This window comes from Cebus imitator, unplaced genomic scaffold (genome assembly GCF_001604975.1).
Source record: "Cebus imitator isolate Cc_AM_T3 unplaced genomic scaffold, Cebus_imitator-1.0 Scaffold178, whole genome shotgun sequence".
Classification (NCBI taxonomy): domain Eukaryota; kingdom Metazoa; phylum Chordata; class Mammalia; order Primates; family Cebidae; genus Cebus; species Cebus imitator.
Genome location: NW_016107493.1, coordinates 3,574,799 through 3,602,524, shown reverse-complemented (window position 1 = coordinate 3,602,524; position 27,726 = coordinate 3,574,799). Strand labels below are relative to the sequence as shown.

The following is a 27,726-nucleotide window of genomic DNA, read 5'->3' as shown; positions in this document are numbered from 1 at the left end:
TTAATTTTTAAAATCTGATAAGCCTTAAAAATATTCTTGAATTTTTAAAGTCTTCCATACTACTTAGAAATCACCTATGTTAGATTGATTTGTTTGTTATTCTTTATTATTCTAGGAAAATAACTACTTAAAAGAATGTTGACACTCTAATTGTTGAATTTCAGTTTAGAGAAATCTAATTGCTGCATTCTAGGTATTCATTACATTATATTTTTTTGCTTATATCTATTTGGTTGAAGAATTTGAGAACACTGATAATCATGTAGATAAATGAAGCCTGTTAAGCTGAACTTTTTCTACTTTCTGTCTTTAATTAAAATCCAATAAGAAATCATTATGAATCAAACTTCTGGTCTGCAGTGGTCTTTATTGCCACTACACTAAGTTGTGAGGATAACATTTAAAGAAACTTTACTAGTAGTATAGACATTATATTCAATTTTCCTGTCAACACACAGTATCCTATCTCATAACTCTTTGCACTATTAATTTTCTTAATTCCCTGGGACTTTGTTTTGTGTTTAAAATAGAATGTCTCCCATCTAGCCAGGAATCATTTTAGCACAGAATATTTCTGAATAATAGATTTTAATTAAGTTCTGTGTATCATGTTATGAAATAAAATGGAGAGTAGTAAAGTATTAATGAATTTTTTTTTTGAGATGGAGTCTCGCCCTGTCTCCCAGGCTAGAGTACAGTGGCTTGATCTCAACTCACTGCAACCTCTGCCTCCTGTGTTCAGGCAATTCTTCTGCCTCAGCCTCCTGAGTAGCTGGAACTGTAGGCACAGGCCATGACACCTGGCTAATTTTTTGTCTTTTTAGTAGAGGTGGGGTTTCACCATGTTAGCCAGGATGGTCTCACCGTGTTAGCCAGGATGGTCTCGATCTCCTCACCTCGTGATCTGCCCGCCTTGGCCTCCCAAAGTGTTGGGATTACAGGCATGAGCCACCGTGCCCAGCCTGGTGGTTGTTTTAACTTTAGAAACATGATCTTAATTATGTTTGAGACATTTAAAGAGACATTTGGGCTGGGCGTGGTGGCTCATGCCTGTAATCTCAGCACTTTGGGAGGCCAAGGCGGGTGGATCACTTGAGGTCAGAAGTTTGAGACCAGCCTGGCCAGCATGGCGAAACCCCGTGTCTGCTAAAAATACAAAAAATTAGCTGGATGTGGTAGTAGATGCCTATAATCCTAGCTACTCGGGTGTCTGAGGCACAAGAATCACTTGAACCCAAAAGGCGGAGGTTTCATTGAGCTCAGATCATGCCACTGCATTCCAATCTGGGCGACAGAGTGAGATTCTGTCTCAAAAAAAAGAGAGATACTTGATCATTGAATCAACATTGTTGTATTATTTAATTATAAGCAGTCGTACTCTATTCTGGAATATGGACATTAAAGTGGATGTGTTTTTTCAGCAACTTTTCTTACTCCCCTAAATATAGATTTATTGCATAATCTTTTAAAAAATGTTTTTTAGTTTTATATTTTACAGGCAATTTCTACAAGAAGCTATAGAATTTATATAATTGAGAAATGGAAAAGATTCGGAATCTTTTCTGTGAAGAATGAGAAGAATAAATGATCTGAAACTGAATAAATAAAAAAATAAAACAAACTTTTGTGGAAAAGAAAATTAAATACTATTACATGATATAGATTTTTACTTCATGGTAGAGACATTGTCTCATACTGTACCTTATTTTTGTAGCCTTCAACAATTGGATCCATGGCTTTGACCGAAGGGGCATTGTGTCAGCATGATCTCATTAGAGTTGTTTACAGTGATCTTCATCCTCAGAGGGAAACATTCACTGCACAGAACCGGTAATGGTCAAAACTGTATATAGTAACAACTTGTATGTATGTATGCATGTACATATGAATGAATGACAGAGTCTCATTCTGTCACCCAGGCTGGAATGCAGTGGCACAATTCTTCTGCCTCAGCCTCACAAAGTGCTGAGATTATAGGCATGAGCCACTGCACCTGGCCCATTTATTTATTTATTTATTTATTTATTTATTTATTTATTTATTTAGAGACAGAATCTAGTTATGTTGCCCAGGCTGGTCTTGATCTCCTGGGCTCAATGTGATCCTCCCACCCTAGATTCCTGAGTAGCTGGAATTACAGGCATGCACCACTGCACTCAGCTAACAATTGTTCATTTATGCTTAGTAGTTAACTATAATTACTTCAGTCAAGTTTAGTATAAGAAGGGTCCAAACGGTAAATACATCGTAGTCATGAAATACCATTGTCTAATGTTTGGTATTATGTTATGGTCATCTTGTATAAAGCAGTGTAAAAAGTAAATGTGCAGTCAGTCAAACCAGGATTCATATTATAGTACTGCAATTTAGCAATTTCTGTCAGACAGTTAATCTGCTTTCTACACCTTGCTTTCTTGGATGTAGAATGGGATTTGTACCTGAAGTTTGAAAACTACAAAGTTTGAGGGACAGGTTCCAAAACTGTCCTCACTTCTGACATGAATTGACAGTTTTGGGAGTTCCCAAAACCAAACTCTTGTTTGATAATTTGCTAGAAGGACTCACTTCTAGCAAATTCACTGAAAGCCATTATACTCACAGTTATGGCTTATTACAGGGAAAGAATACAGACTAAAGTCAGCCAAAAGAGACACATATAGTAGAATATGAAGGATTTCAAACACAAAGCATCTGTTGTCCTTTCCTGTGAAGTCGTGATATATTACCCTCCTAGCATCAATGCATGACAGGAAACACAAAGTATTGCTAAGAAGGGAAGCTCATTTAAACTCTGCTTTTCAGAGTTTTTTATTGAGGCTTCATTATGTAGGCATGATTGATTAGGTTCATTGCCCACTTGGTTGATCTCAGCCTCCATGTGGACTGATGCAGCGTGACCCAGAGCTGCCACTTTAAATCACGTGGTAGTTCTTTCTTGAATGACCAACTCTACCCAAGAAAGTCAGATGTGGTCAGTCCAGCCCCAAGTTCTGGTGTTACCAGTCCCTGCCCTAACAAAGACTCACTTTATCAGATATGACATAGATTAACTTCCTAGGAGCAAAGGCTATATCTCTCTTTGGGGAAAGCCAGTTTATAAATGGTCCATGAATTATTATGGTTCAATTTAAGGTTTTTCAACTTTACAGTGGTATGAAAGCAATATGCATTCAGTAGAAACTTTACTTCAAGTACCCATGCAACCCTTCTCATTTTCACTTTCAGTACAGTATTCAGTTAATTACATGAGATACTCAATTTTATGATAAATATAAAATAGGCTTTGTGCTAGATGATTTTTGCCCAACTGTAGGGCTAATGTAAGTGTTCTGAGCACATTTAAAGTAGGCTGGACTATGCTATGATGTTCAGTAGGATAGGTGTATTAAATGCATTTTTGACTTACGATATTTTCAATTTACAGTGGGTTTATTGGTATGCAATTCCATCATAGGTCAAGGAACATCTGTGTTTACTATACAGGCTGTCTCCTGGTCTTTGGCCAAGGCTCAAAAATGATCACGTTTATCTGGGCATCTGCATTTTGTATAGCATTTATATGACAGCTACTATAATTTTGAATATGCCTAACACTTAGAGGAGCAAGTGTACGTTACAGATAGATTTAAAGATATAACTAATTCATCCTTTAACATTTGCATATATTTTCATATTTTTTGCACAAATTTGATTGCTTCACATCTCTTCTTGATCTACCTTGTGATAAACTTGTGCAGAACTATTTGTCACAGAAATTAGCTAATGATAGCTAAATCTAGTTCTTCCTTGGGGCAAATGATTTTCCATTAGTGTTCATTCTAAGGAGGCTTTAACTCAATTTCCAATACATATGACAATATTATAACCTTACCAATGATGCCAGTATTATACCATGTCACAGGAGGGCAGTAAATGAAACCTGAAAAATAAGAGCCAAAGAGACTGACACATTCATAGAGTACCAGTCAGTCATTAACAGTTATCCCAGTTCATCATCATATATGGCCAAAGTATCTCCCAGAGAGGTCACTCAAGTTTACAGACTTCTGTTCAACTTTATTAAGTTCTGAAAGCAGGAGTGGTCTCACAAACATGACTTTTACTCTTTCAGGCATATAGTATAATTGAGCTAATAGTATCATCTCTTGCTCCGAGCCTCTTCTAAGGTGCTAATGTATTTCCCACGTTGCACAACTCATTTATTCATTTAAAAACTCAGCTACTATTTCTCTCTCTCTGTTCACTTATACTCAAACTTTTCTACCTTTGGAGACAGATTAGGTTTGGCCATTGTGTTGGTCCCTATTTCTGGCAGCAAAGCTAGCTAGCAAGTGCCTCCCCATCAGTTTACTTCCAAGGACATAGGGTAGATTTACATGAAGAACTAATGTGCTATCACAACAACTAAGCAATAAATGTAAATTCTCTTTCAACTTTAATTTTGCCAGATGGAATGAAGGCACATCCTTTACCATCAGGCCTTTAGGAATTCTGACATAAAGATTTGAAGGTATAGTTCCAGTTTTTTTTTTTTTTTTTTTTTGAGACAGAGTTTCACTCTTGTTACCCAGGCTGGAGTGCAATGGTGCGATCTCGGCTCACTGCAACCTCCGCCTCCTGGGTTCAGGCAATTCTCCTGCCTCAGCCTCCTGAGTAGCTGGGATTACAGGCACGTGCCACTATGCCCAGCTAATGTTTTGTATTTTTAGTAGAGACGGGGTTTCACCATGTTGACCAGGATGGTCTCGATCTCTTGACCTCGTGATCCACCCGCCTCGGTCTCCCAAAGTGCTGGGATTACAGGCTTGAGCCACCGCGCCCAGCCAGTTCCAGTTTTATTGCTTAGGAATCGTCTCTGCTCCTTGGATCCACAGTTGAAGTACTGGTACTGCAACAACTGCCTTAGGTGGGAAAAAAATGTTGAGGTGATGTGGAAAAGAAGGGAAAAACGTATACTAATAGCACCACCTGCTGTCACTATGAGAAGAACAGAGTAGTGATGATGACTATCCCAGCATCATCTCTCCACCACCTCCTCCCAAATCCCCTCAGAAAAACAGAGGAATCTCTCCAGTGATGATCACCCCTTACTCGGTGCACCTCAGGTTAAGGACACAGTCATGAAAGCTTATCAGCCAGCCCTTCGTGCCTGTATCTCACCCCAGCCTTTTATTTTTTATTTTTATTTATTTATTTATTTTGAGACAGAATCTTGCTCTCTTTCCAGGCTGGAGTGCAGTGGCATGATCCCGGCTCACTGCAACCTCTACCTCCTGGGTTCAAGCGATTCTCCTGCCTCAGCTTCCCGAGTAACTGGGACTACAGGCGCGTGCCGCCACTCGTCCAGCTAATTTTTTGTATTTTTTTTAGTTGAGATGGGTTTCACCATATTGGCCAGGTTGGCCTTGATCTCTTGACCTTATGATCTGCCTGCCATGGCCTCCCAAAGTGCAGGAATTACAGGTGTGAGCCACCGCATCTGGCCACCCCAGCCTTTTAGACCAAAATGTCTTACTTGATTTTTCTAATTATTTTCTTTTTCAATTGCTTTCATTCCATGCAATTGCTGTTCCATTACCCTGAGGATGTCTCTTTGCCCATTGTTGGACTTTATGGTCTTTAAGTGTGTTTCTTGCTCCAAAAATGTAACTCAGCAGTCCGTATGGGTACAATATCTTCTGGTCCTTTTACAGTACTCTGAACATTTGATCTACAATCTGATAAGCAAAGTGTAATGCAGAGTGTCTGTTCCTGTTAGGACCCATTTGTGGCCTTTAGAGACTGCAGGCATCAGTTCAGCTTGCCAGCTATGTGCAGGGCCTTCCCCCAGAGGAATATCCCCCATAGCCATCTACAGTCTTTGTCTCTTTTATTGGCATTTTATGCCCCAGAGGGTACAAAAAGAATACATCTAAATTCAACCCATTTCTGCATTGCAGCAGTACCACCATGTCCACTCATTTCATGGACCCAAATGATCACTCCAAGTGAGTACATAGGGATATTTGCCCATAGGTACCAGTCACCTGATTCTGGAAGGGGGTTCTCCTGAAATGCATTGATGTTATCCTACTTACACATTCTTCAAATTCCCATAGCGATTTCTATATGGCTGTTTTCCATATACAGGCACCCCTTTCATAGGCCAGTTTTATATTACCCTTCTGCCTGACCACATGGCCAGACCATTGGCCACCACTCATGAGTTGATAAAAACCCAAACAGGCTGGGCATGTTGGGTCACGTCTGTAATCCAAACACTTTGGGAGGCCAAGGTGGGTGGATCACCTGAGGTCAGGAGTTTGAGACCAGCCTGACCAACATGGTGAAACCCTGTCTCTACTAAAAATACAAAAAATTAGCCAGGCATGGTGGTGGGCACCTGTAATCCTAGCTACTTGGGAGACTGAGGCAGGAGGATTGCTTGAACCCAGGAGGCAGAGGTTGCAGTGAACTGAGATCGCACCACTGTATTGCAGCTTAGGCAATAAGAGCGAAACTCTGTCTCAAAACAAACAAACAAACATAGCAGCAAACTGCATGCAGTTCAGCCAACCTAATAAGCTGATTTGTTTTCTCTCTCTCTCTCTCTCTCTCTCTCTCTCTCTCTCACACACACACACACACACACACACACACAGAATCCTGCTCTGTCACCCAGGCTGGAGAGTGCAGTGTAGTGGCATGATTTGGTTCACTGCAACCTCTGCCCCCCCGAGTTCAAGTGATTCTCCTGCCTCAGCTTCCCAGCCCAGCTTTTTAAAGAATAAATCTTGGGCTGAACACAGTGGCTCATGCCTGTAATCCTAGTGGATGGATTGAGCTGGGAGGATCACTTGAGGCCAGGAATTCAAGACCAGCCTGGACAGTATAGCAAGACCCAATCTCTAAACAAAACAAAAAAAATAGCTGAGTGTGGTGGTACATGCCTGTGGTCCTGGGTACTCTGGAGGCTGAGGCTGGAGGATCAAACCCAGGAGTTTAGGGCTGCAGTAGGCTATGATTGTACCACTATTTTTGAGCCTGGGTAACAAAGTGAGACTCATCTCTTAAAAGAAAAAAAATACTGGGAGCTGGACGCAATGGCTCATTCCTGTAATCCCAGCACTTTGGGAGGCTGAGGTGGGCAGATCACGAGGGCAGGAGATCAAAACCATCCTGGCCAACATGGTAAAACCCCATCTCTACTAAAATACAAAAAATTGGCGTGGTGGTGTGCGTCTGTAGTCCCAGCTACTCCTGAGGTTGAGGCAAGAGAATCGCTTGAACCTGGGAGATGCAGAGTTTGCAGTGAGTCGAGATCACGCTACTGCACTCTATCCTGGTGACAGAGCAAGACTCCATCTCAAAAAATTTGGATTTCTTTCTCTAGCAGCACATAAAGATCTCATTCTTTTTAATGACGAGTTATTTCACTTTGTATACATACCATCAGTTTTTAGCCAACCTTGTATTGAGTAAATTTATATTTTCAGTTTTTTGCTACTATAAACAATATTGCAAGGAACACATTTTTTGTACATATATTTGCATGACAGCAGAAAAAGTATCTGTAGGATAAATTCCTAGCAGTGAAATTGTTATGCTAAAGAATGTCTGTGGCCGGGCACTGTGGCTCATGGCCAGGCGCGGTGGCTCACACTTGTAATCCCAGCACTTTGTGAGGCCAAGGTGGGCAGATCACAAGGTCAGGAGTTCAAGACCAGCCTGGCCAACGCAGTGAAACTCCATCTCTACTAAAAGTACAGAGATTAGTTGAGCGTGGTGGTGGGCGCTTGTAATCTCAGCTACTCAGGAGGCTGAGGCAGGAGAATCGCTTGAACCCGGGAGGAAGAGGTTGCAGTGAGCTGAGATCACACGATAGAGCTAGACTCCATCTCAAAAAAGAAAAAAAAAAAAAAAGAATGTCTGCTTTTTTAAGTTTGAGTAGATATTGTAATTACCATTTCCAAAACAACTGTACCAATTCAATGTCCTACTAGTGGTTAGAGAGTTTTTCCACCCAGTAACTCCCAATACTGATTATTTTCAAAGTTTTTAATCTTTACCAATCTAATAGTTAAAAACTGGTGTCACATTGTTATTCAGTATTGTTTTTCTTTACCTGTGAACTGCATATTCATGTCCTGTGTCCATATATATATATATTTTTTGGCTGATTGGTAGGAGAGGTTTGTTTCACTGGATTGCCCAGGCTGGTCTCAAACTCCTGGGCTCAAGCAATTCTCCCACATTGACTTCCCAAAGTGCTGGGATTAGAGATGTAAGCCACCTCGCCCATCCCATTTTTCTTATTGAGCTGTTTTTTTTTTTTTCCTAGTGACTTGCAATAGCTCTTTGGATATTGAGGAATTGACACTGGTTTTTCATGTTGTACATTTTCAGTTAATTATTGGCTTTAAATTTATTTTTAAAATTGAGATATAATTTACATGCCATAAAATTTACCCCTTTAGGGAGTCAGGTGTGGCGGCTCATGCCTGTAATCTCAGCACTTTGGGAAGCCGAGGTAGGTGGATCATTGGAGGCCAGGAGTTTGAGGCCAGTTTAGCCAACATGGTGAGACCCTGTCTCTACCAAAAATATAAAAATGCTGGGTGTGGTGGCTCACACCTGTAATCCCAGCACTTTGGGAGGCCAAGGCAGGTGGATCACCTGAGGTTGGGAGTTTGAGACCAGCCTGACCAGTACGGAGAAACCCCATCTCTACTAAAAATACAAAATTAGCTGGGTGTGGTGGTGCATGCCTATAATCCCAGCTACTCAGGAGGCTGAGGCAGGAGAATTGCTTGAACCCAGGAGGTGGAGGTTGCAGTGAGCCAAGATCGCACCATTGCACTCCAGCCTGAGCAACAACAGCGAAACTCTGTCTCAAAAAAAGAAAAAAAAACAAAAACAAAAATTAACCGGACATGGCGGCGCATGCCTATAATCCCAGCTACTGGGTGGCAAGGAAAATCGCTTGCACACAGGAGGCAGAGGTTGCAGTGAGCTGAGATTGTACCTTTGCACTTCAGCCTGGGCGACAGAGTGAGACTCTGTCTTCAAAAAAAAAAAAAAAATTTACCCCTTTAAATTATACAATTGAGTGGTTTTTAGTGTATTCACAAGATTGTGTAACTTACACCACTATCTAATTCCAGAACATTTTTATCATACCACAAAGAAACTCCATAGCCATTAGTTACTCCTCCCTTCCCCTTACCCCCTTACCCCTTGGTAACCACTTACTGACTGAATTTCTGTCTCCGTGGTTTTTGTCTGTGCTAGACTTTTTACATAAATGGATCCATACAATGTGTAGCCTTTTGTGTATGACTTCTTTCACTTAGCATGTTTACAAGGTTTGTTTCTGTGGTAGCATATATCAGTACTTTCTTTTTATAACTAAATAGTATTTCATTGTGTAGATATACCACATTTTATCTATCCATTCATCAGTGGATGGACATTGGAGTTACTTCTTTTTTCTTTTCTTTTCTTTTTTTTTTTTTTTGCTATTGTGAATAACTCTGCTCTCTTTTGTCTATTTGGGCTGCTATAACAAAATACCTTAGACGGGGTAATATATAAACAATAGAAATGTATTGCTTACAGTTCTGCAGGTTGGAAAGTCCAAGTTTAAAGTGCCAGCAGATTTCAGTGCCAGCAGATGGTGCTTTCCGACTAATCAAATTTAGGAGGGCAGAGCTGTCATGACCTAATCATTTCCCAAAGGTCTCATCTTTTTTTTTGAGACAGAGTGTAGCTCTGTCACCCAGGCTGGAGTACAGTGTCATGATCTCAGCTCATGGCAACCTCTGCCTCCTGGGTTCAAGTGATTTTTCTGCCTCAGCCACTTCAATAGTTGATATTACAGGTATGCAACACCATGCCTGGCTAATTTTTGTGTTTTTTTGTAGAGACAGGGTTTCATTATGTTGGCCAGGCTGGTCTTGAACTCCTGACCTCAGGTGATCTAACCACCTCAGCCTCCCAAAATGCTGGGATTACAGGCGTGAGCCACCTTGCTCAGCTGCAAAGGCCTCACCTCTTAATACCATCATAGTGAGGGTTAAGTTTCAACATGGATTTAGACCACAGCAGCTGTTTTGAACACACGTTCACAAAGTTTTGTGTGAACATACATTTTCAGTTCTTTTTAGTATATACCTAGGAATAGAATTGCTAGGTCTTATGGTAATTCAACATTTGGCTTCTTTAGGAACTGATATGCTTCTTTCCAGAGTGGATGTACCATTTTACATTTCTACCAACAGTGTATGAGGATACCCATTTCCCTACATTCTCACTAACACTTATTTTCCATCTTTTTTATAGTAGCCATCTTATAGGTATGGAAAGTGCTATGACATTATGGCATTTATTTGTTTTTGCTGTATGTTTTAGTTTTTTATATAGTCAACTTTGTTAGGAATACACATACATATTTTTCCCACAAGTTAAATATGCTTTAGCTCTGCACAGTTTAGACTTTTTTCTTTTTCTTTTTTTTTTTTTGAGATGGAGTTTCTCGCTGTCAACCAGGCTGGAGTGCAGTGGTGCGATCTCGGCTCACTGCAACCTCCACCTCCTGGGTTCAAGCAATCCTCCTGCCTCAGCTTCCTGAGTAGCTGGGATTACAGGCGCATGCCACCATGCCTGGCTAATTTTTTTGTATTTTTAGTACAGACAGGGTTTCACCATGTTAGCCAGGCTGGTCTCAAATACTTGATCTCAGATGATCCGCCCATCTCAGCCTCCCAAAGTGCTGGGATTACAGGTGTGAGCCACTGCACCTGACCTTTTTCTTTTTTTTTTTTTTCAAGACAGTGTCTTGCTTTATTGCCCAGGCTGGTATGCAGTGCTGTGATTGTGGCTCACTACAGCCTGCAGCCTAGAACTGAGCTCAAGTGCTCCTCCTGGCTCACCCTCCTGAGTAACTAGGACTACCACCATGTCGCACTAATTAAAAGGTTTTTTTTTTTTTAATTGCATTTTAGGTTTTGGGGTACATGTGAAGAACATGCAAGATTGTTGCATAGGTACACACATGGCAGTGTGATTTGCTACCTTCCTCCGCTTCACCTATATCTGGCATTTCTCCCCATGCTCTCTCTCCCCAACTTCCCACCCCCCTGTCCCTCCCCCACTTCCCTCCAACAGACCCCAGTGTGTAGTGCTCCCCTCCCTGTGTCCATGTGTTCTCATTGTTCATCACCCACCTATGAGTGAGAACATGCAGTGTTTGATTTTCTGCTCTTGTGTCAGTTTGCTGAGAATGATGGTTTCCAGGTTCATCCATGTTCCTACAAAGGACACAAACTCATCATTTTTGATGGCTGCATAATATTCCATGGTGTATAAGTACCACATTTTCCCTGTCCAGTCTATCATCGATGGGCATTTGGGTTGGTTCCCAGCTACTCAGGAGGCTGAGGCAGGAGAATTGTTTGAACCTGGGAGGCGGAAGTTGCAGTCTTTGCTATTGTAAACAGTGCTGCAATGAACATTCATGTGCATAAAAAGTTTTTTTTTTTGTAGCAATGGGATCTCAAAATGTTGCCCAGGCTGCTCTTGAATGCCTGAGGTCAAACAATCCTACTGCCTCAGTCTCCCAAAGTGCTGGGATTACAGGCGTGACCTACTGCATCAGCCTTCTATTTCTCTTTTTTTTTTTTTTGAGACGGAGTCTCACTCTGTTGCCAGGCTGGAGTGCAGTGGTATGACCTCAGCTCATTCCAACCTCCACAACCTGGGTTCAAGCGATTCTCCTATCTCAGCCTCCCGAGTAGCTGGGACTACAGGCATGTGCCACACGACCAGCTAATTTTTTGTGTGTATTTTTAGTAGAGATAGGATTTTACCATATTAGCCAAGATAGTCTTGATCTCCTGACCTCATTATCTGCCCGCCTTGGCCTCCCAAAGTGCTGGGATTGCAGACGTGAACCACCGCACCTGGCCCTTCTATTTCTTTATAGTCTCTTTTTCATCCTAATAGAGTTCCTTAGGTGTCTGGCAATTTTTTTTCTCCTCCTGTTTAAGAATCGGGAATACGCCGGTCGTGTTGGCTCACACCTGTAATCCCAGCACTTTGGGAGGCCAAGGCAGGCATATCATCTGAGGTCAGGAGTTCGAGACCAGCCTGGCCAACATGGTGAAACCCTGTTCTCTACTAAATACACACAAAAAATTAGCCATGTGGAGTGGCAGGCGCCTGTAGTCCCAGCTACTCAGGAGGCTGAGGCAGGAGAATTGTTTGAACCTGGGAGGCGGAAGTTGCAGTGAGCCAAGATCGTGCCATTGTACTCTAGCCTGCAGCCTGGGCAACAAGACCGAGACTCTGTCTTAGAAAAAAAAAGTAAAGAATAGGGGAATAAAAAATGAGAAGCTCTGACCATGTTAATATATGGCTGATTTTGAGCTAGTATTGATGCAAATGTTATTGTGGTTTTGCCGTTAAAAAAATTAATTTTTGCACCAACCAAATAACTGACTATGAACTTCACCATAGGATCTCCCTTGGCCATTCATTTGGAAAATTTCCCAAATCCATATCTTTAAGTCTTTCCTCTTTGAGTGGTCAGATTCCCTAGAAACAACTCTTCTGGTATCTTAACTAGAGATCTTGTTGCTAGTATTTTGGTGGCCAAGTGGCAATATCTAGTCCAGTCTATTTCACTTCCCTTAATCTTCCTATTTTCATTTTGGCATCCACCCCCATCATAGTTGTACTTGGTGGCTCCTAGGTAGAAATTATTTTTTATCCTTTCAGAGAATAAATCTCCATTCTTTTACCTAGCTGTATGGAGAAACAGAAGGGATCTGAAAGTGTGGCTGCTTCCAGATCAGACTTTCAACTTGATTTTTAACTTTTCATTTTGGAATAACTTCAGACTTACAAAAACATTGCTAAAATAGTACAAATAGTTTCCACGAACCCTTCACCATTCATCTATGGGAAGTTTTTTAGAGGTACAACTTCCCTGGTTCCTACCCAAGATTCTAAGTGGGTCAACTGGATTAAGATACAGAAATGTATGTTTTTAAAAAGATCTCTAAATAACTAATGTGTATCCAGATTTAGAACCCACTTTCTTAGACATTATAAATTTTAGGAAAGAATTTATTCATTCAACAAGTATTAAATAATTATAATATATTAGACACTGTGCTGGACACTAATAATAGAGATGGATAAATGAGGTTCTCTGTTCTAAAGTTGCTTATTACTAAGTGGGTGAAAGAGACATAGAGGTATAAAATTACAATTCAGTGGGATATACACTGTCCCACGTAGTGGGATATGTACATGCAGTGGATATATACACGTGGAGGTATAAAATTACAATTCAGTGCTATGTTAGAGCTACACAGATAACAGACTGGTTTACTTTATCAGAGAGAATTTAGAAGGGCTTTATGGCCAAGGTAAAAAATTTGATCTAGGACTTGAAATCTTAGCAGGAATCACCCAAGTAAAAAAAATATATTCTATTAAAGGAGCAGTATACATTAAAGCAAGGAATTCTGAATGGTTATAGCATATTGCTGGAGTGGTAAGAAGACTGATGTAGTGTGGTACATGTGGTTGGTAATGGAGGGAATTAAGGCTGGAAAGGAAGAATGAGGGTGGATTTTAAACTACCTTGTAATAGGGACTTTGATTTTAAAGGACCTTGTGGTAAGTTTGGATTTTATTATGCAGTCAATAGGAAGATTGCAGACTGATATTCATAGGGGTGTCATCTATTCAAGCATGATTTATTCCTATTTTTGAGACAGAGTCTCGTTTTGTTGCCCAAGCTGGAGTGCAGTGGCATGATCTCGGCTGACTGCAACCTCCACCTTCCAGGTTCAAGCAGTCTCCTGCCTCAGCTTCCTGTGGCTGGAACTACAGGCACGTGCCACCATGCCTGGCTTTTTGTATTTTTAATAGAGATGGGGTTTCACTGTGTTAGCCAGGATGGTCTTGATCTCCTGACCTCATAATCCAGCTGCCTCGGCCTCTCAAAGTGCTAGAATTACAGGTGTGAACCACCATGCCCAGACTGATTTGTTTTTTAAAAATGGAAATATGGATGACAAGATGACAGCAAGGGATATGACTTGTAATGAGGAGATATAAACAGGGAAACCTTTAGGGAAGATGCTATGGTGATCTGATTAAGAAATCATAAAGGTCAATATTAAGGCATTTTCATAACCATCCAGTATAGTAAAGCATTTACTACAGCCTCTAGTAGAAGTAATTATTTGTAATCCTTTTAACCTTGCATTTGTTGTTTTTAGGTTTGAAGTCCTGAGTTTTCTCATGCTGTGTTACAATTCTGCTATTGTATATATGCCTGCTTCGTCTTACCAATCTCTTTGTCGGATGGGTTCCAGGTGAGAAGAGTGATTATTACTAATCTTCCTATTTATTTATTTGACAATATTTATTTGACAAATATTTATTGAGCACATTCTCTAAGCCAGGCACTATTCTAACTTCTGGTGATATAGCAGTAAACAAAACTCATGGAACTTACATTCCTGTAGGAGTCCTTATCCTCATGAGGTTTTTTTTTTTTTTTAATTTTTTTGAGATAGGATTTCTCTGTTACCCAGGCTGGAGTAAGGTAGGATTTCTCTCTGTTACCCAGGCTGGAGTAAGGTAGGATTTCTCTCTGTTACCCAGGCTGGAATACAGGGCTCAATCATAGCTCACTGTGCCCTCAACTTCCTTGGCTCAAACGATCCTCCAGCCTGGGCCTCTCAAGTAGCTGGGACCCCAGGGGCACAACACCACACCCAGCTAAATTTTGTAGAAACAGGGTCTTGCTGTGTTGCCCGGCTTTATCTTGAAGTCCTGGCCTCAAGCAGTCCTCCCACATCAGCCTCCCAAAGTGCTGAGAGTACAGGTATGAGCCACCATGCCTGGCCTCACGCATTCTTGAAAACATTTTCAGCATTCAAGAAATATTTTCTAGCTGAACATGGAGTTGTACCAAGACATCCAAATCCAGGGTTGTTTAGTGATATATCTTATCACTCTCTGGTTGCCAGTTTTTGTAAATCACTCTAAGATCTTTGAAAAAATTGTGCTGTATATGGGGAAAGTCACAAGGAATCTGAACCTCTTTGCATACATTTCATAAATAACTACCTGTGTTGGAGAAAGTGATTAGCAATAGCACCAATGATGCGTATGTCTCATTTGTATGTGGGTGGTGGGTACTGTGTATCTCATGGATTATAATATTTTCTAAATCAGAATTTCTAATAATTTGGACAGACCTAGGCTGAAATCTTGTTCTGTCACCCAGGCTGCAGTGCAGTGGTGCCATACCGGCTCATTCAACCTTTGCCTCTCAGGTTCAGGCGATCCTCCCGCCTCAACCTTCTGAGTAGCTGGGACTACAGGTGCCCACCACCACACTAGGCTATTTTTTTTTTTTTTTTAAATAGAGACTGGGTTTCACTATGTTGCACAGGCAGGTCACAAACTCCTGGAATTAAGTGATCTGCATGTCCTGGCCTCCCAAATTGCTGGGATTACAGGTGTTGAGCCACTGCATCGACCCTTAAATTTCTACTATAGAAAAAATTTAGGCCAGGCACAGTGGCTCATGCCTGTAATCCCAGCAGTTTGGGAGGCTGAGGTGGGCAAATCTCCTGAGGTCAGGAGTTCGAGACCAGCCTAGCCAACATGGTGAAACCCCATCTCTACTAAAAATAGAAAAATTAGCTGGATGTGGTAGCATGTGCCTGTAATCCCAGCGACTTGGAAGGCTGAGGCATGTGAATCACTTGAACCTGGGAGGCAGGGTTGCAGTGATCCGAGATCATGTCACTGCACTCCAGCCTGGGCAAAAGAGTGAGACCTTGTCTAGAAAAAAAAAAAAAAAAAAAGAAAAAATTTAAGTGATAAAAAATTAGTTTGGAGACAACGGATGTTTAGAGTCACAGAAGTTCAATTATGGAAGGAATTCTGAATTCAGTCTTTCAAAATGCTTTTTACTTGAGGAAATCAATCCCAAAAAAAGGTTAAATGTTATATTAGTTTTCTATTACTGCATGATAAATTGCCACAAATTGAGCAGGTTAAAACATCACACATTTATTATTTCACAGTTTTTGTGAGTCAGGAATCCAGATGGCTTAGCTGGGGTTCTCTGCTTAATGTCTTACAAGGCTGTAGTTAAGTTGTTAGCTGGAGTTGCAGTCTCATCTGAGGCTCAAAAGTTTTATTGGCAGAATTCAGTTCCTGTGACTGTAGGACTGAGGGCTTTAGTTTTTTGTGGCTGTGTGCTGGAGGCCACCCTTTGTTCCTCGACACATTGGCCTCCCAACACTGTCAGCCTACAACATGGCAGGTTGTTTCTTCAACGTTGGAGGAGTGAGACTCCAGCAAGACCTGTTACCTTAGGTAACATACTCATGTACACATAATCATGGAATCCAGTCACCTTTGCCACATTCTGTTGGTTAGAAGCAAGCTGTAGATCCCACCATTGCCGAAGGGGAAGGGCATGACACAGTGTGAATACCAGAAAGATCACAGGGATCATGACTCTCTAAGAATCTGTCCACCACAAGTGCTTTCCTCAAGATCACATGCTATTATGTTACTGAGAAGAGATCTGCTTATAACAATACTTATTAATTTTGCCAATCTAAATTAGCTGTTACTTTGGTTTTATAGATTATTTTAAAGTATTTGTTTCACTTGACCTGTAATAACATGATTAATATCTAACAAAATTCTTGTCTCTAATTTAGATGCTGCTTAAGTCCTTACTGCCTATCTGCAGATAAATTTATTTATAATTCATTTCTTTTGGTTCATTAAAAGAAATCTGCCTGCTCCCCTATTGGAAACATTGTTGTGGCCTTTAATATAATTTCTTTTTTAAAAAATCTAAACCACTTCAACTGGTTTAGATTAGATCTTTTTTTTTTTTTTGAGATAGAGTCTTACTCTGTCACCCAAACTAGAGGGTAGTGGCACAATCATGCAAAGCTCACTACAGCCTCGAACTCCTGGGCTCAAGCATTCCTTCTACCTCAGCCTCTTTAGTAGCTATGACTATAGGCATGTGCCACTACACTTGGCTAATTTTTAAATTTTTTTTTAGAGATGGGGGTCTCACTGTGTTGTCCAGGCTGGTCTCGAACTCCTGGCCTCAAGTGATCTTCCTACCTTGGTCTCCCAAAGTCCTGGGATTATAGACATGAGTCACCACACCCAGCCTAATACAGTTTCTTAATAACAAATATGGCAGAGTTTCGTGGTCCTCAAACTTTTTTTCTTTTGTTCATTATTCCCCTACAGAATTTTGAAAAACTATGTACTCCTTGTACATTAAGTTGACATTAAAATTTTTTATCCTATCTTAAATAGGTAGAAATGATATAATTTCTAGGCCATGCAAGGTGGTTCATGCCTGTAATCCCAGCGCTTTGGGAGCCCGAGGTGGGCAGATCCCCTGAGGTCAGGAGTTTGAGACCAGCCTGGCCAACATAGTGAAACCCCATCTCTACTAAAAATACAAAAATTAGCCAGGTGTGGTGGCACGTGCCTTTAGTCCCAGCTACTCAGGAGGCTGAGGCAGGAGAATCGCTTGAGCCTGGGAGGCAGAGGTTGCGGTGAGCCGACATCAGATCACTGCCCTCCAGCCTGAGCAACAGAGTGAGACTCTGTCTCAATACGTAAGTATTGACATAATTTAAAAAAAACTGTTGGGTCATTGTTTTAAATATATGTAATGTAAATACCATAATGATGTGATACTCACCATCATCCATTTGAGGAATAAATGAATAAACTTTTCTTTAAAGGTCTAACATTACATTTATTCCTTTTTCTCCTTGAAATTGAAGGATACATTTTCATTCTTCTTTCCCCACATAGTTTTATCTTAATATAATGCTATTTTCAACTTGCAGGTCTTTTATTGTACATCTCTGTTACAAAAAAATATATAAACAGAATTTTAAAAGAATTTCCCAAGATAATAAGGCACTAAACACTAAAAAATTTCCTCTGGACTCACTATTATAGTTGTCTTACTAAATTAATTGATTAAATAATATAGTATATTACAACTTTTGATCATTATCAAGCATAACTTTCTTGAAGCATCACGTAATGAGATAGAATGGATGTTAGGGAGTTATTTCTTTGTTTAGTTATTTGTTTAAAAATGGCCTCACAGACACAGTATTTTGAATCCTTTTGTTTTGAGATTTCTGTACATCCCAGTAATTCACCCTAATACAATTTGGGGTGAGTAAAAATTAGGGGTGTGTGTGTGTGTGTGTGTGTGTGTGAAGAGGGAGAAGGATGATTGTGAAAGAGATGGTTAACTATTTTAGAAAAGTTGTTTTTATGGGCAGTCCCATAGGATGTGTGCTTTATGAGAGCACGGATTTCATTTTATTTTTTATCTTTCACCTGTTCATGACTGTATGCCTAGGCCCAGAACAATGACTGGTATATAACAGGCACTCAGTAAATATTTGAGGAATGAATAAATTGTATAAATAAACGTATGAAAACAGAAATATTTTATTTAATGAATCTGGAAATCACATGCTAAATAGTGTATTTCCCTAGGGTTTGTGTGAGTGGGTTTCCACGGCAACATGAAAAACATTGGAAAGAACTCTGTGGTCGAATAGTATTGGATCCTGAATTTATGGTGCAGCTTCTCACAGGCGTTTATTATGCCATGTAAGTAAGTGGAATATAAAATTGTATGAATTCTTCCTAATGTTTGGAAACTTTTAATATTTCTCTTTCTTCCTTATCAGACACAATACTGAATCTCTTGTTCTATGATAGGCTTATCTTGTTTTTCTAATATGGTTTCCTTTTAGTACTTTTAAAATAACCAAAATGTAACATAAGCAGTCATTAAAATTGGAGTTTAGAAATTGTCAGGTTGTCTGTATGGAAAACTATCTCTACAAAGTTCATAATCCAGGTTTTCATGAATGCATTAAGTAGATTACTTTGAATATATCACCATGTAATGAAAACCAATTTATGTGAAGAAACATTTGTAAACATAGTATTTAAAATGGTTTTGTTTTTATAACCAAAAGTGTGATAATTTATAAATGAAATGATATAACACTTGGCATGAAAATTTTGCTTCACAACCAAAATTGCAGGACTTGAAACAATTTAAAAAGTTAAGCTGAAGATTAGATATTTGTTCAAGAGAGTAAATGATCTGCTTCTTCATAGGTATAATGGACAGTGGGACCTTGGCCAGGAAGTTCTTGATGACATCATTTATAGAGCTCAGCTAGAGCTTTTTTCTCAACCACTATTGGTAAGTTATTATCTTTACTCTTTATTGAATATACTTATACCTAAAAANAAAAGGTACTAGGTTGAAAATCTGAGACAATCCCAATTATTAGGGGAAAAATTTTATTCCAGAATAACAATTAGTTAACTGTTAGAGAAAACACAAAATAGATTTAGATCCTTTCCACCTTCCAGTACCAAAATAAAGTTCAGATAGAGTGAATAATTAAATGTTTTGAAATCCTTTAAGAAGAGAGAGGAGAAGAAAAGTTTCCAAATATTCAAATTTCTAGAGAAGGGAAGACTTTGTAAGCATAAGTGATAGGACAAGTCACTAAAATAAGATTGATTTTCTTTCTCCCTTATATAAACACCTAAATTCTAAGCTGTTAGGTTTTTGTTTTTTTGTTTCTTGTTTTGTATTTTTTGTAGAGACAGAGTCTCTCTGTGTTGCCAAGGCTAGCCTCAGCCTCCAAGACTGCTGGGATTACGGACGTGTGACACTGCACCCAGCCTATTCCATCAGTTTTGCCTTTTTTTTTTTTTTTCCTTTTTCTGTTTTTGAGATGGAGTTTTGCTCTTATTTCCCAAGCTGGAGTACAATGGTGCAATCTTGGCTCATTGCATCCTCTACCTCATGGGTTCAAGCGATTCTCCTGCCTCAGCCTCCAGAGTAACTGGGATTACAGGCGTGCACCACCACGCCCGTCTAGTTTATTGTATTTTTAGTAGAAACGGGGTTTCACCATGTTAGCCAGGCTGGTCTCAAACTCCTGACCTCAGGTGATCCGCCTGCCTCTGCCTCCCAAAGTACTGTGAGCCACTGCGCCCAGCCCATCAGTTTTTTTAAGTTTTTTTGTTTTTTTTTTTAAATTTTATTTTGTTTTTGAGATGGAGTTTCTCTCTACCACTGAGTGGAGTGCAGTGGCATGATCTCAGCTCAGTGCAACCTCTGCCTCTTGGGTTCAAGTGATCCTCCCATCTTAGCCTCCCATGTCTAGCTGGGATCATAGGCACCAGCACACCCAGCTAATTTTTGTATTTTTAGTAGAGACAGTTTCACCATGTTGGCCAGGCTGGTCTTGAAATACTGATTTCAAGTGATCTGCCGGCCTCAGCCTCCCAGAGTGTTGAGATTACAGGTGTGAGCCACTGTGCCTGGCCTCCATTAGGGTTTTAAAAGCAAAATTAATACATGCAGGGCACAAACTGAGAAACATATTTTCAGCAGACGTGATAAGAATAAACAAATTAATATTTCATTTTATGTAAAGATTTTGTACTCTCCTACAAAATAAACAAATCTCCAAATGGTAACTGATTAAAAAACAGATGTAAGGCTGGGCGCGGTGGCTCACACCTGTAATCCCAGCACTTTGGGAGGCCAAGGTGGGTGGATCACCTGATGCCACAAGTTCAAGACCAGCCTGGCCAACATAGGAAAACCCTATCTTTACAAAAAATACAAAATTTAGCTGGGTGTGGTGGTGCATACCTCTAATCCCAGCTACTTGGGAGGCTGAGGCATGAGAATTGCTTGAACCCAGGAGGCAGAGGTTGCAGTGAGCGGAGATCATGCTACTGCACTCCAGTCTGGGTGACAGCACAAGACCTTGCCTCAAAAAAAACCAGAAAAGAAAACAAAACAACAAATGTAAATATCCAGCAGTGAAGTGAGGAAGGCATTCTTTATGTTACAGTGGTAGTATGACACAACCCTGAATATCCCCAGAAGAAGCAGTTTGGTAATGTGTGTTTATTTCTTTGACCCTGTATCCCATGTCTAGCAATGTATTCCAGAAAACTAAACTTAAATTTAATACCGAAATTGTAAATACCAGAGACAGTATAAGCATAACATTACAGTTTTATTTCTAATTGCAAAGAAATAAAAACAGTCTAAATGTTCCACAGCAGAGAATGATTTAAGTTATATGATATTTACTTGGTAAAACTATATATTTGAGGTTTTATATTAAAGGGAAACACTAGCTTGTATGAGGTAGAAAAACAGTATACAACTATTTTTTTAGATCTAGACAGGACAGAGGAAGCATACAAAATGCTAATAGTTGTCTAGGTAATTTGTCTGTGGATGTTTTTATTCCTTTCCAATTTTGTAAGCTTTTTGTAGTATTTTGATAATGGTGTTTTTAAAATATTATTTTCTACTTGCAGCATTTTAAGAATACAGCTTTTTATTTTATTGTTTCAAAACTTATTATTTTTTTGAGATAGGGTCTTACTCTGTTACCTAGGCTGAAGTGCTGTGGTGTGATAACAGTTCTCTGTAACCTCTACCTTCCTTGCTCAAGTGGTCCTCCTGCCTCAGCCTCCTGAGTAGCTGAGACTACAGGTGCATACCAGCACACCCAGCAAATTTTTGTATAGTTTTTTGAGACGAGGTCTCATGATATTGCCTAGGCTGGTCTCAAATTCCTGGACTTAAGCCATCTGCCTGCCTCAGCCTCTCAAAGTGGTGGGATTACAGGCATGAGCCACTTTGCCTGGCCCATCTTTTTAAAAGCCATTTTATTTGTATCATTTTAAAAAATATTTTAAGCTAAATATAAATTTATTGAGGTAGCATTTACAGTAATTCTTCTTTGAATTCCCATTTGTTTCCTAATCTTACCCTAAGAGTTACATTAAAACAAATGGGTAAAAAAATTAAAAAATTATATCATCATAGTAATACCTAAAACTTATGAAACTATTTAAATTCATAGTTTATCCTTTCAACAATCTTGTAAATTAAATAGAGGTGGCATTTCCAAGGCAATACAGGTAAAGAGATTAGTAACTCTAGTGTTACAGTATTCCATTATTGTCAGTGTCTCTGGGGGACCCAATAATAATACCCCTTTTCCCTATTAAAATCTAGAGCCATGTGATAGACAGAAAAATGGTAGATGGGGAACAAGTATTTTCATTACTGTTGAAAGCTAAATCGAAAGACTTAACTTTCCTCTACATCTAGACCTTGGAACAGCCCACTGGAGAGAATGAGTGGGCAGATTAGGCAAACCCATCCAGGCTGCTGCTTCATTCCATGTGGGCTTGTCCAAGTGGAGAGGGAGGGAGAAAGGCAATCCTTTAGCTCAAGATTTTTGCTAGATTTGTATAACCCAATTAGGAAACATGGATCAGTCAAATGGCAATTACCAGGAGCAGAAAGTGGTAGGACAAAATGCCAGAAGTATTTAGGAAACATTTTTCCTCATGTAAATAGAAGAGTGGAGAATATCCCCATGTTTATCAGAGATTAAATTCTGCATGTTATCATCTTAAGAATCAGACAATTCTAAATTGTCTCATAATCAGTTTAAATGTTAATTCTTTTTTTGGAATGCTTTTTCTCTTTGAAAGTCAACCATTTTAAGGCATCAGTGGAGTATGTGACTCGTATTTTAGAAATTCTCATTTGAAAGCTTGCTTAAAAGAATAGAGAACAACAAAGATACATTTATTACACATTTGTACTTTTATGTGTTATAATGCAAATTTTAAATACATATTCAAAAGTTATGGAAAAGAGTATAAACAAAAACTGCATATTGATTGTAAACTTGTATAGACTTATATTATCATTGTAGGTTGCCAATGCCATGAAAAACTCATTACCGTTTGATGCTCCTGATTCTTCACAAGAAGGCCAGAAAGTCCTTAAAGTTGAAGTCACTCCAACAGTGCCGAGGATTTCTCGGACTGCAATTACAACAGCTTCAATCCGTCGTCATAGATGGAGGAGAGAAGGTGAGTATAAAATCCCCATAGTCCACACATGGAGTCAAGTAAATTTATCACTGTTTACAGACTGTCTTAGCACATGATATTAAAAGACCCTGTATAATTAAATTTTTTTTGTTAAAAATAGCACTAGAAATGTGAGTGTCTAAAGTTATTTTAATATAAATATATATTTATAAAATACATGTTATTTAGATTGCTGTATAAAGGTTAAAACATAAAATAAGATGAGGTTAATTTTTGTATTTTTTTGAACTAAGTAAGAACAATAGGAAAGAAGTTGCTTTAACCTTGTTACCATACTAGGAAAAAAAAGGTGCACGTATGAGCACTGTGGGAAAAAGTATATAACTGGCCAAACTAACAATATAATATAAGCTATTCAAAAAATGATATATTCTTGTTTTTGGATTTTTATCTTTGCCTTTCCCTTTTTTGTAAGTGCTGAATCTAGCAGAATTTCATAGACATGGTACTTCAATAGTCAAGCTGTCTTGCCTAAGAGATATTGCCATTTTAGTGATCCTGATTTTTCTGTCTTAATTCATTTGCAAACCTCACATTGTTCATCTGCTGCCTTATGTGTGTGCATGCTGTGCACACACATGTAACTATATAAATAGTATTTGTGTTTATATCATATCCATATATACATTCTCTTATCTGCCTGGGTCAAAATGCTCAGAAAAGAATAGAGCAGCATAAAAGCACTAAAATTTTATATGTTGAATCCCAGATGGCTTTGACTTCTCAAACGAGGCTGACTCGAGTATTCCTGGCTCCCCGATCCAACACGGCTCCACTGACCTAGGGATCAAACGTGTGCAAGAGGGGGAGGTGCTGGTGCGCAGGACCCCTGAGCATGGCTCGCCGGAGCCCAACTCAGCAGCAGCCACAACAGAGGGTAGGACAGAGATGAGGAGGCAGAAGTCAGTGAGGCAGTTGCTGGAGAAGGATCCTGGCTCTCTATCCCCAAGCAGAGCATCTTTCCATTCCAATGTGTGTTACCAGTACCCTAGGGTGTGTTAGCTTCTCCTTGCAAAGCACCCTCCCTCCTCATATGCATAGCACCAGATCAGGTGCAATCTTTAGTTACCATTTGTGCTGGCCTGGAGTCTGCATCCCTGTGTAATCAAGGAACAGCTTGGCATGGCTACTAACAAGGCAGGGTTCTGTCTCCAAAAGGTCTGCAAATGCTTGGAATTTTTTCATTACTGAGCATGTTTATTCTAACATTAGGAAAGAAAAATGCACCCAGTGGACATGAGCCATATTCATCAATATGAAAGATTTTATTTATACAATAATTTATTCTTTAAAAATTTGTAAAGGGAGTTTTAAAATGTTAGTGTATTATCTTTAAGAAATTGGAAGTGGAGCCAGCTGATTTATCTGCAATTCTGTGGTGTTCAATGAAGAATTTCTCAGCTCTTTGACAAAGTATGCTGATATTGATTGGCTTTATCATCTGTAGATTAATTTGCTTAGGTCTAACTAGTAAACTACGGACATCTTCTATAAATGTGCTATCCTGATGCACAGCATATTTTATAATTTATTGTAAATACTGGTTGCCTTCAATTCAATGGAATTAAAATGTATTGTTATATTTAGAGGTCAGATATCCTAGTAGAGCCTTATTTCTATAATTTAGGTATCACAACATGGAGGGTTTTTTTTTTTTAAATACCCTTCCCCGCAACCGCCCATCTGTGAAAGAATGCTTCTCTTTGATGGGCAAGTATTTACTTGCTGTTTTGCATGTAATGCCATAGGAATTAGCTTTGTAAAAGAGGGAACTGTAGCCAGTGTTTAAAAAATTATTTAATGTATTGCTACTGTGGGATCTTTATACTTATTTATGAAATCAAGCAAGTAGTTTTAAAAGATGTTATATATTTTTATTTAAATGCCAAATGTACATAAAGCAGTTAACTGCCACCATGGGGAACTCTCTGCTCTTTGGTGCATTAGAAATTTGAGCATGCTCAGTAAGATCTAAATCTACCCTCTGTTCCCTTGCCCATTTACCCAGATTGACCTTATTTCATTTTAAGTGTTGCATGTGCATGACCTAGGGACCCAAAAAAGTTGGTGCTGTAAGATACAGCCTTCCCTTTTTTCCCTGTATCTTATTATGTTATCCCTAGGAGTAAGTTTTATCTTGTATAAACACATAACAATGAGAAGATGAATAGATATGTAACCCAGAGTTGGCCTAAACTGAACATTCTTGAATGACTGAGCCACTTGACGTTTATCTACTACTATTGCTAGAATATTGGAAGTATTTGTGCTAAATGTAGTACTGGGTTAATCAACAGTTGCTGAAATTCCAGAAAGTGTGGAATTAGGTTGAAGCATTCCTTCCAATACATCAAGTCATACACTTTGAAACAAATGAACCAAAATAGTAGTTCCTTTTTAATACATTATATTTATCACTGGTAAACTTTCAATTTCAGGGAGGGAGTGAGAGAGTGTAGCCACAAGGAAAGAGGAATGTTTCCTTATTTTACCTTTTATTCCAGATTATTTGTAGTTTTATTTTATTTATTTTTTGAGGCAGGATCTCACTCCCATCACCCAGGCAGAAGTGTGGTGGCACAATCAAGGCTCACTGCAGCCTCAACTTCCTGGGCTCAAATGATCCTCCCACCTCAGCCTCTGGAATAACTAGAACTACAGGCACACCACCATACCTGGCTAGTTTTTTGTATTTTTAGTAGAGATGGTGTTTTGCCATGTTGCCTAGGCTGATCTCAAACTCCTGGGCTCAAGTAATCTGCCTGCCTTAGCCTCCCAAAGTGCTGAAATTACAGGCATGAGCCACCGACCCTGGCCTATTTGTAGTTTTAAATCAATATTAACAGAAGCCAAATGTGTAAGTAAAGTCGGCCATGAATAGAAAAATTCATTAAGAATCCATTTCATAGCTTCTTGGGGTTCAATGTAAACACATAAAGGCATTAAAAAAGAAATTCCATTTCAGATGTCTCCTCTTTGGACCATGAATGGTATTGTTATCACCTTTGGAGAAAATTACAAAGTAAAAATATTTTGAGATACAATTGCCTTTTTATTTCACAAGGGTTTTTTCTTGACCCCCAGATGGTCTCACTCTGTTGCCCAGGCTAGAGTATACTGGCACAGTCATAGATCACTGTAACCTGGTTTCCTGGGCTCCAGCAAACCTCTGGCCTCAGCCTTCTCGGAAGCTAGGATAACAGGCATATCACCATGCGCAGTAAATTTTTAAATTGTTTGTGGAGATGAGGTCTTGCTATGTTGCCCAGGCTGGTCTTCAACTCCCAGGCTCAAACAATCCTCCTGTCTTGGCCTCCCTAAATGCTGGTGACCCGCTGCGCCCAGCCTCCTTAAGATTCATAGCTTACTGCCACCTCGAATTCCTGGACTTAAGTGATCTTCCTACCTCGGCCTCCTGAGCAGCTGGGATTATGGGTGGGTGCCATCACATCTGGCTAATTTTAAAATTTTTTGTGGAGATAGGATCTTGCCATTTACAGAGGCTGGTCTCAATGTCCTCAGCTCAAGGGATCTGCCTGTCTTGGCTTCCCAAAATGTCGGGATTAAAGGTGTGAGCCACTGTACCCTGCCAAGCTTTTTAAACAAAAGAAAGGAAGTTATAAAACCCTATGAAAAGTTTTGATAATTCTGAACTCTGCTGAAGCTTATAGATTATTGACTAGTCTTCTGCTATGATGTTTTTAAAGACTTTTACAATTAAAATTGGGTTTATTGTTGAAATTGAAGGGAGAATATAAGCTCATCACCTACCTTTCTCCTGATTGTTAAGTAACATTCTATTTGTGACTTTTAAAGCTGGAATTAAGATTATTACTAAACTGGCCAGGCATGATGGCTCATGCTTATAATCCCAGTACTTTGAGAGGCCTAGGCAGGTGAATTGCTTGAGCCCAGTTCAAGACCAGCCTAGGCAATGTGGCAAAACCTCATATCTACAAAATATATAAAAATTAGCCAAGCATGGTGGCACATGTCTGTAGTCCCAGCTACTTGAGAGGCTGAGGTGGGAGGATCACTCAAGCCTGGGAGGTTGAGGCTACAGTGAGCTGTGATCATGCCACGGCACTTCAGCCTGGGCAACAAAGTGAGACCTTGTCTCAAAAAATAATAATACAAATAAATAAATGTTTTTAAAAATTATTACTAAACTGAAGACAATACCTGTGATTAAAGTATAATCAGTGTTCCATTATATTATATGCTAAGCATTGCTTAGTATATAAAATATCAGTAGATTCTCTTGCATGTTGGCTTTTGTGTTATCTTTTTTATGGTCATATTGCTTGGGCATCAGATCTGCATGTAGCAAGATTCAGAAGCTAGCACTAAGTCTCTCAGTCTCCTTTCCTAATAAATATACCCAATATTTTAAAAGAGGTTATACATTTTTGATATGATAATATCCACTTCTGTTGACTCCCAATTTTATATTACTAATATAAATTCTGAACCAATAACTATCCTTTCTTGGGCAATTTCAGAGTTCTTTATACTAATTATAAGTAAATTACTAAGATGTATCATATGAATATAATTTAAAGTTTTTATTTTGAAGTACATTATGTACAGTTCTTTTGAAGAGGTTGAGAGAAGTGGTGTCAGCTGCTACTGTTCTTAGTAAATGCATTTTCATATGGCTTTGCA

General features: G+C 39.3%; 1 protein-coding gene across 9 annotated transcripts in view; it reads left to right on the top strand.

Annotated features, from left to right (window-relative positions):
* The window catches only part of FAM126B (family with sequence similarity 126 member B), an 81,651-nt gene that overhangs the window by 49,480 nt on the left and 4,445 nt on the right, over nt 1–27,726 (top strand). For 8 of the 9 annotated variants that reach the window (XM_017545245.2, XM_017545255.2, XM_017545246.2 and 5 more), the window contains 6 exons: nt 1,715–1,830; nt 14,274–14,369; nt 18,583–18,699; nt 19,219–19,306; nt 22,881–23,040; nt 23,771–23,938. In XM_017545245.2, coding sequence (XP_017400734.1) covers nt 1,715–1,830; nt 14,274–14,369; nt 18,583–18,699; nt 19,219–19,306; nt 22,881–23,040; nt 23,771–23,938 — 745 coding nt within the window. The remainder of the gene's footprint in view (nt 1–1,714; nt 1,831–14,273; nt 14,370–18,582; nt 18,700–19,218; nt 19,307–22,880; nt 23,041–23,770; nt 23,939–27,726) is intronic. The other variant, XM_017545254.2, reaches the window with a different exon arrangement.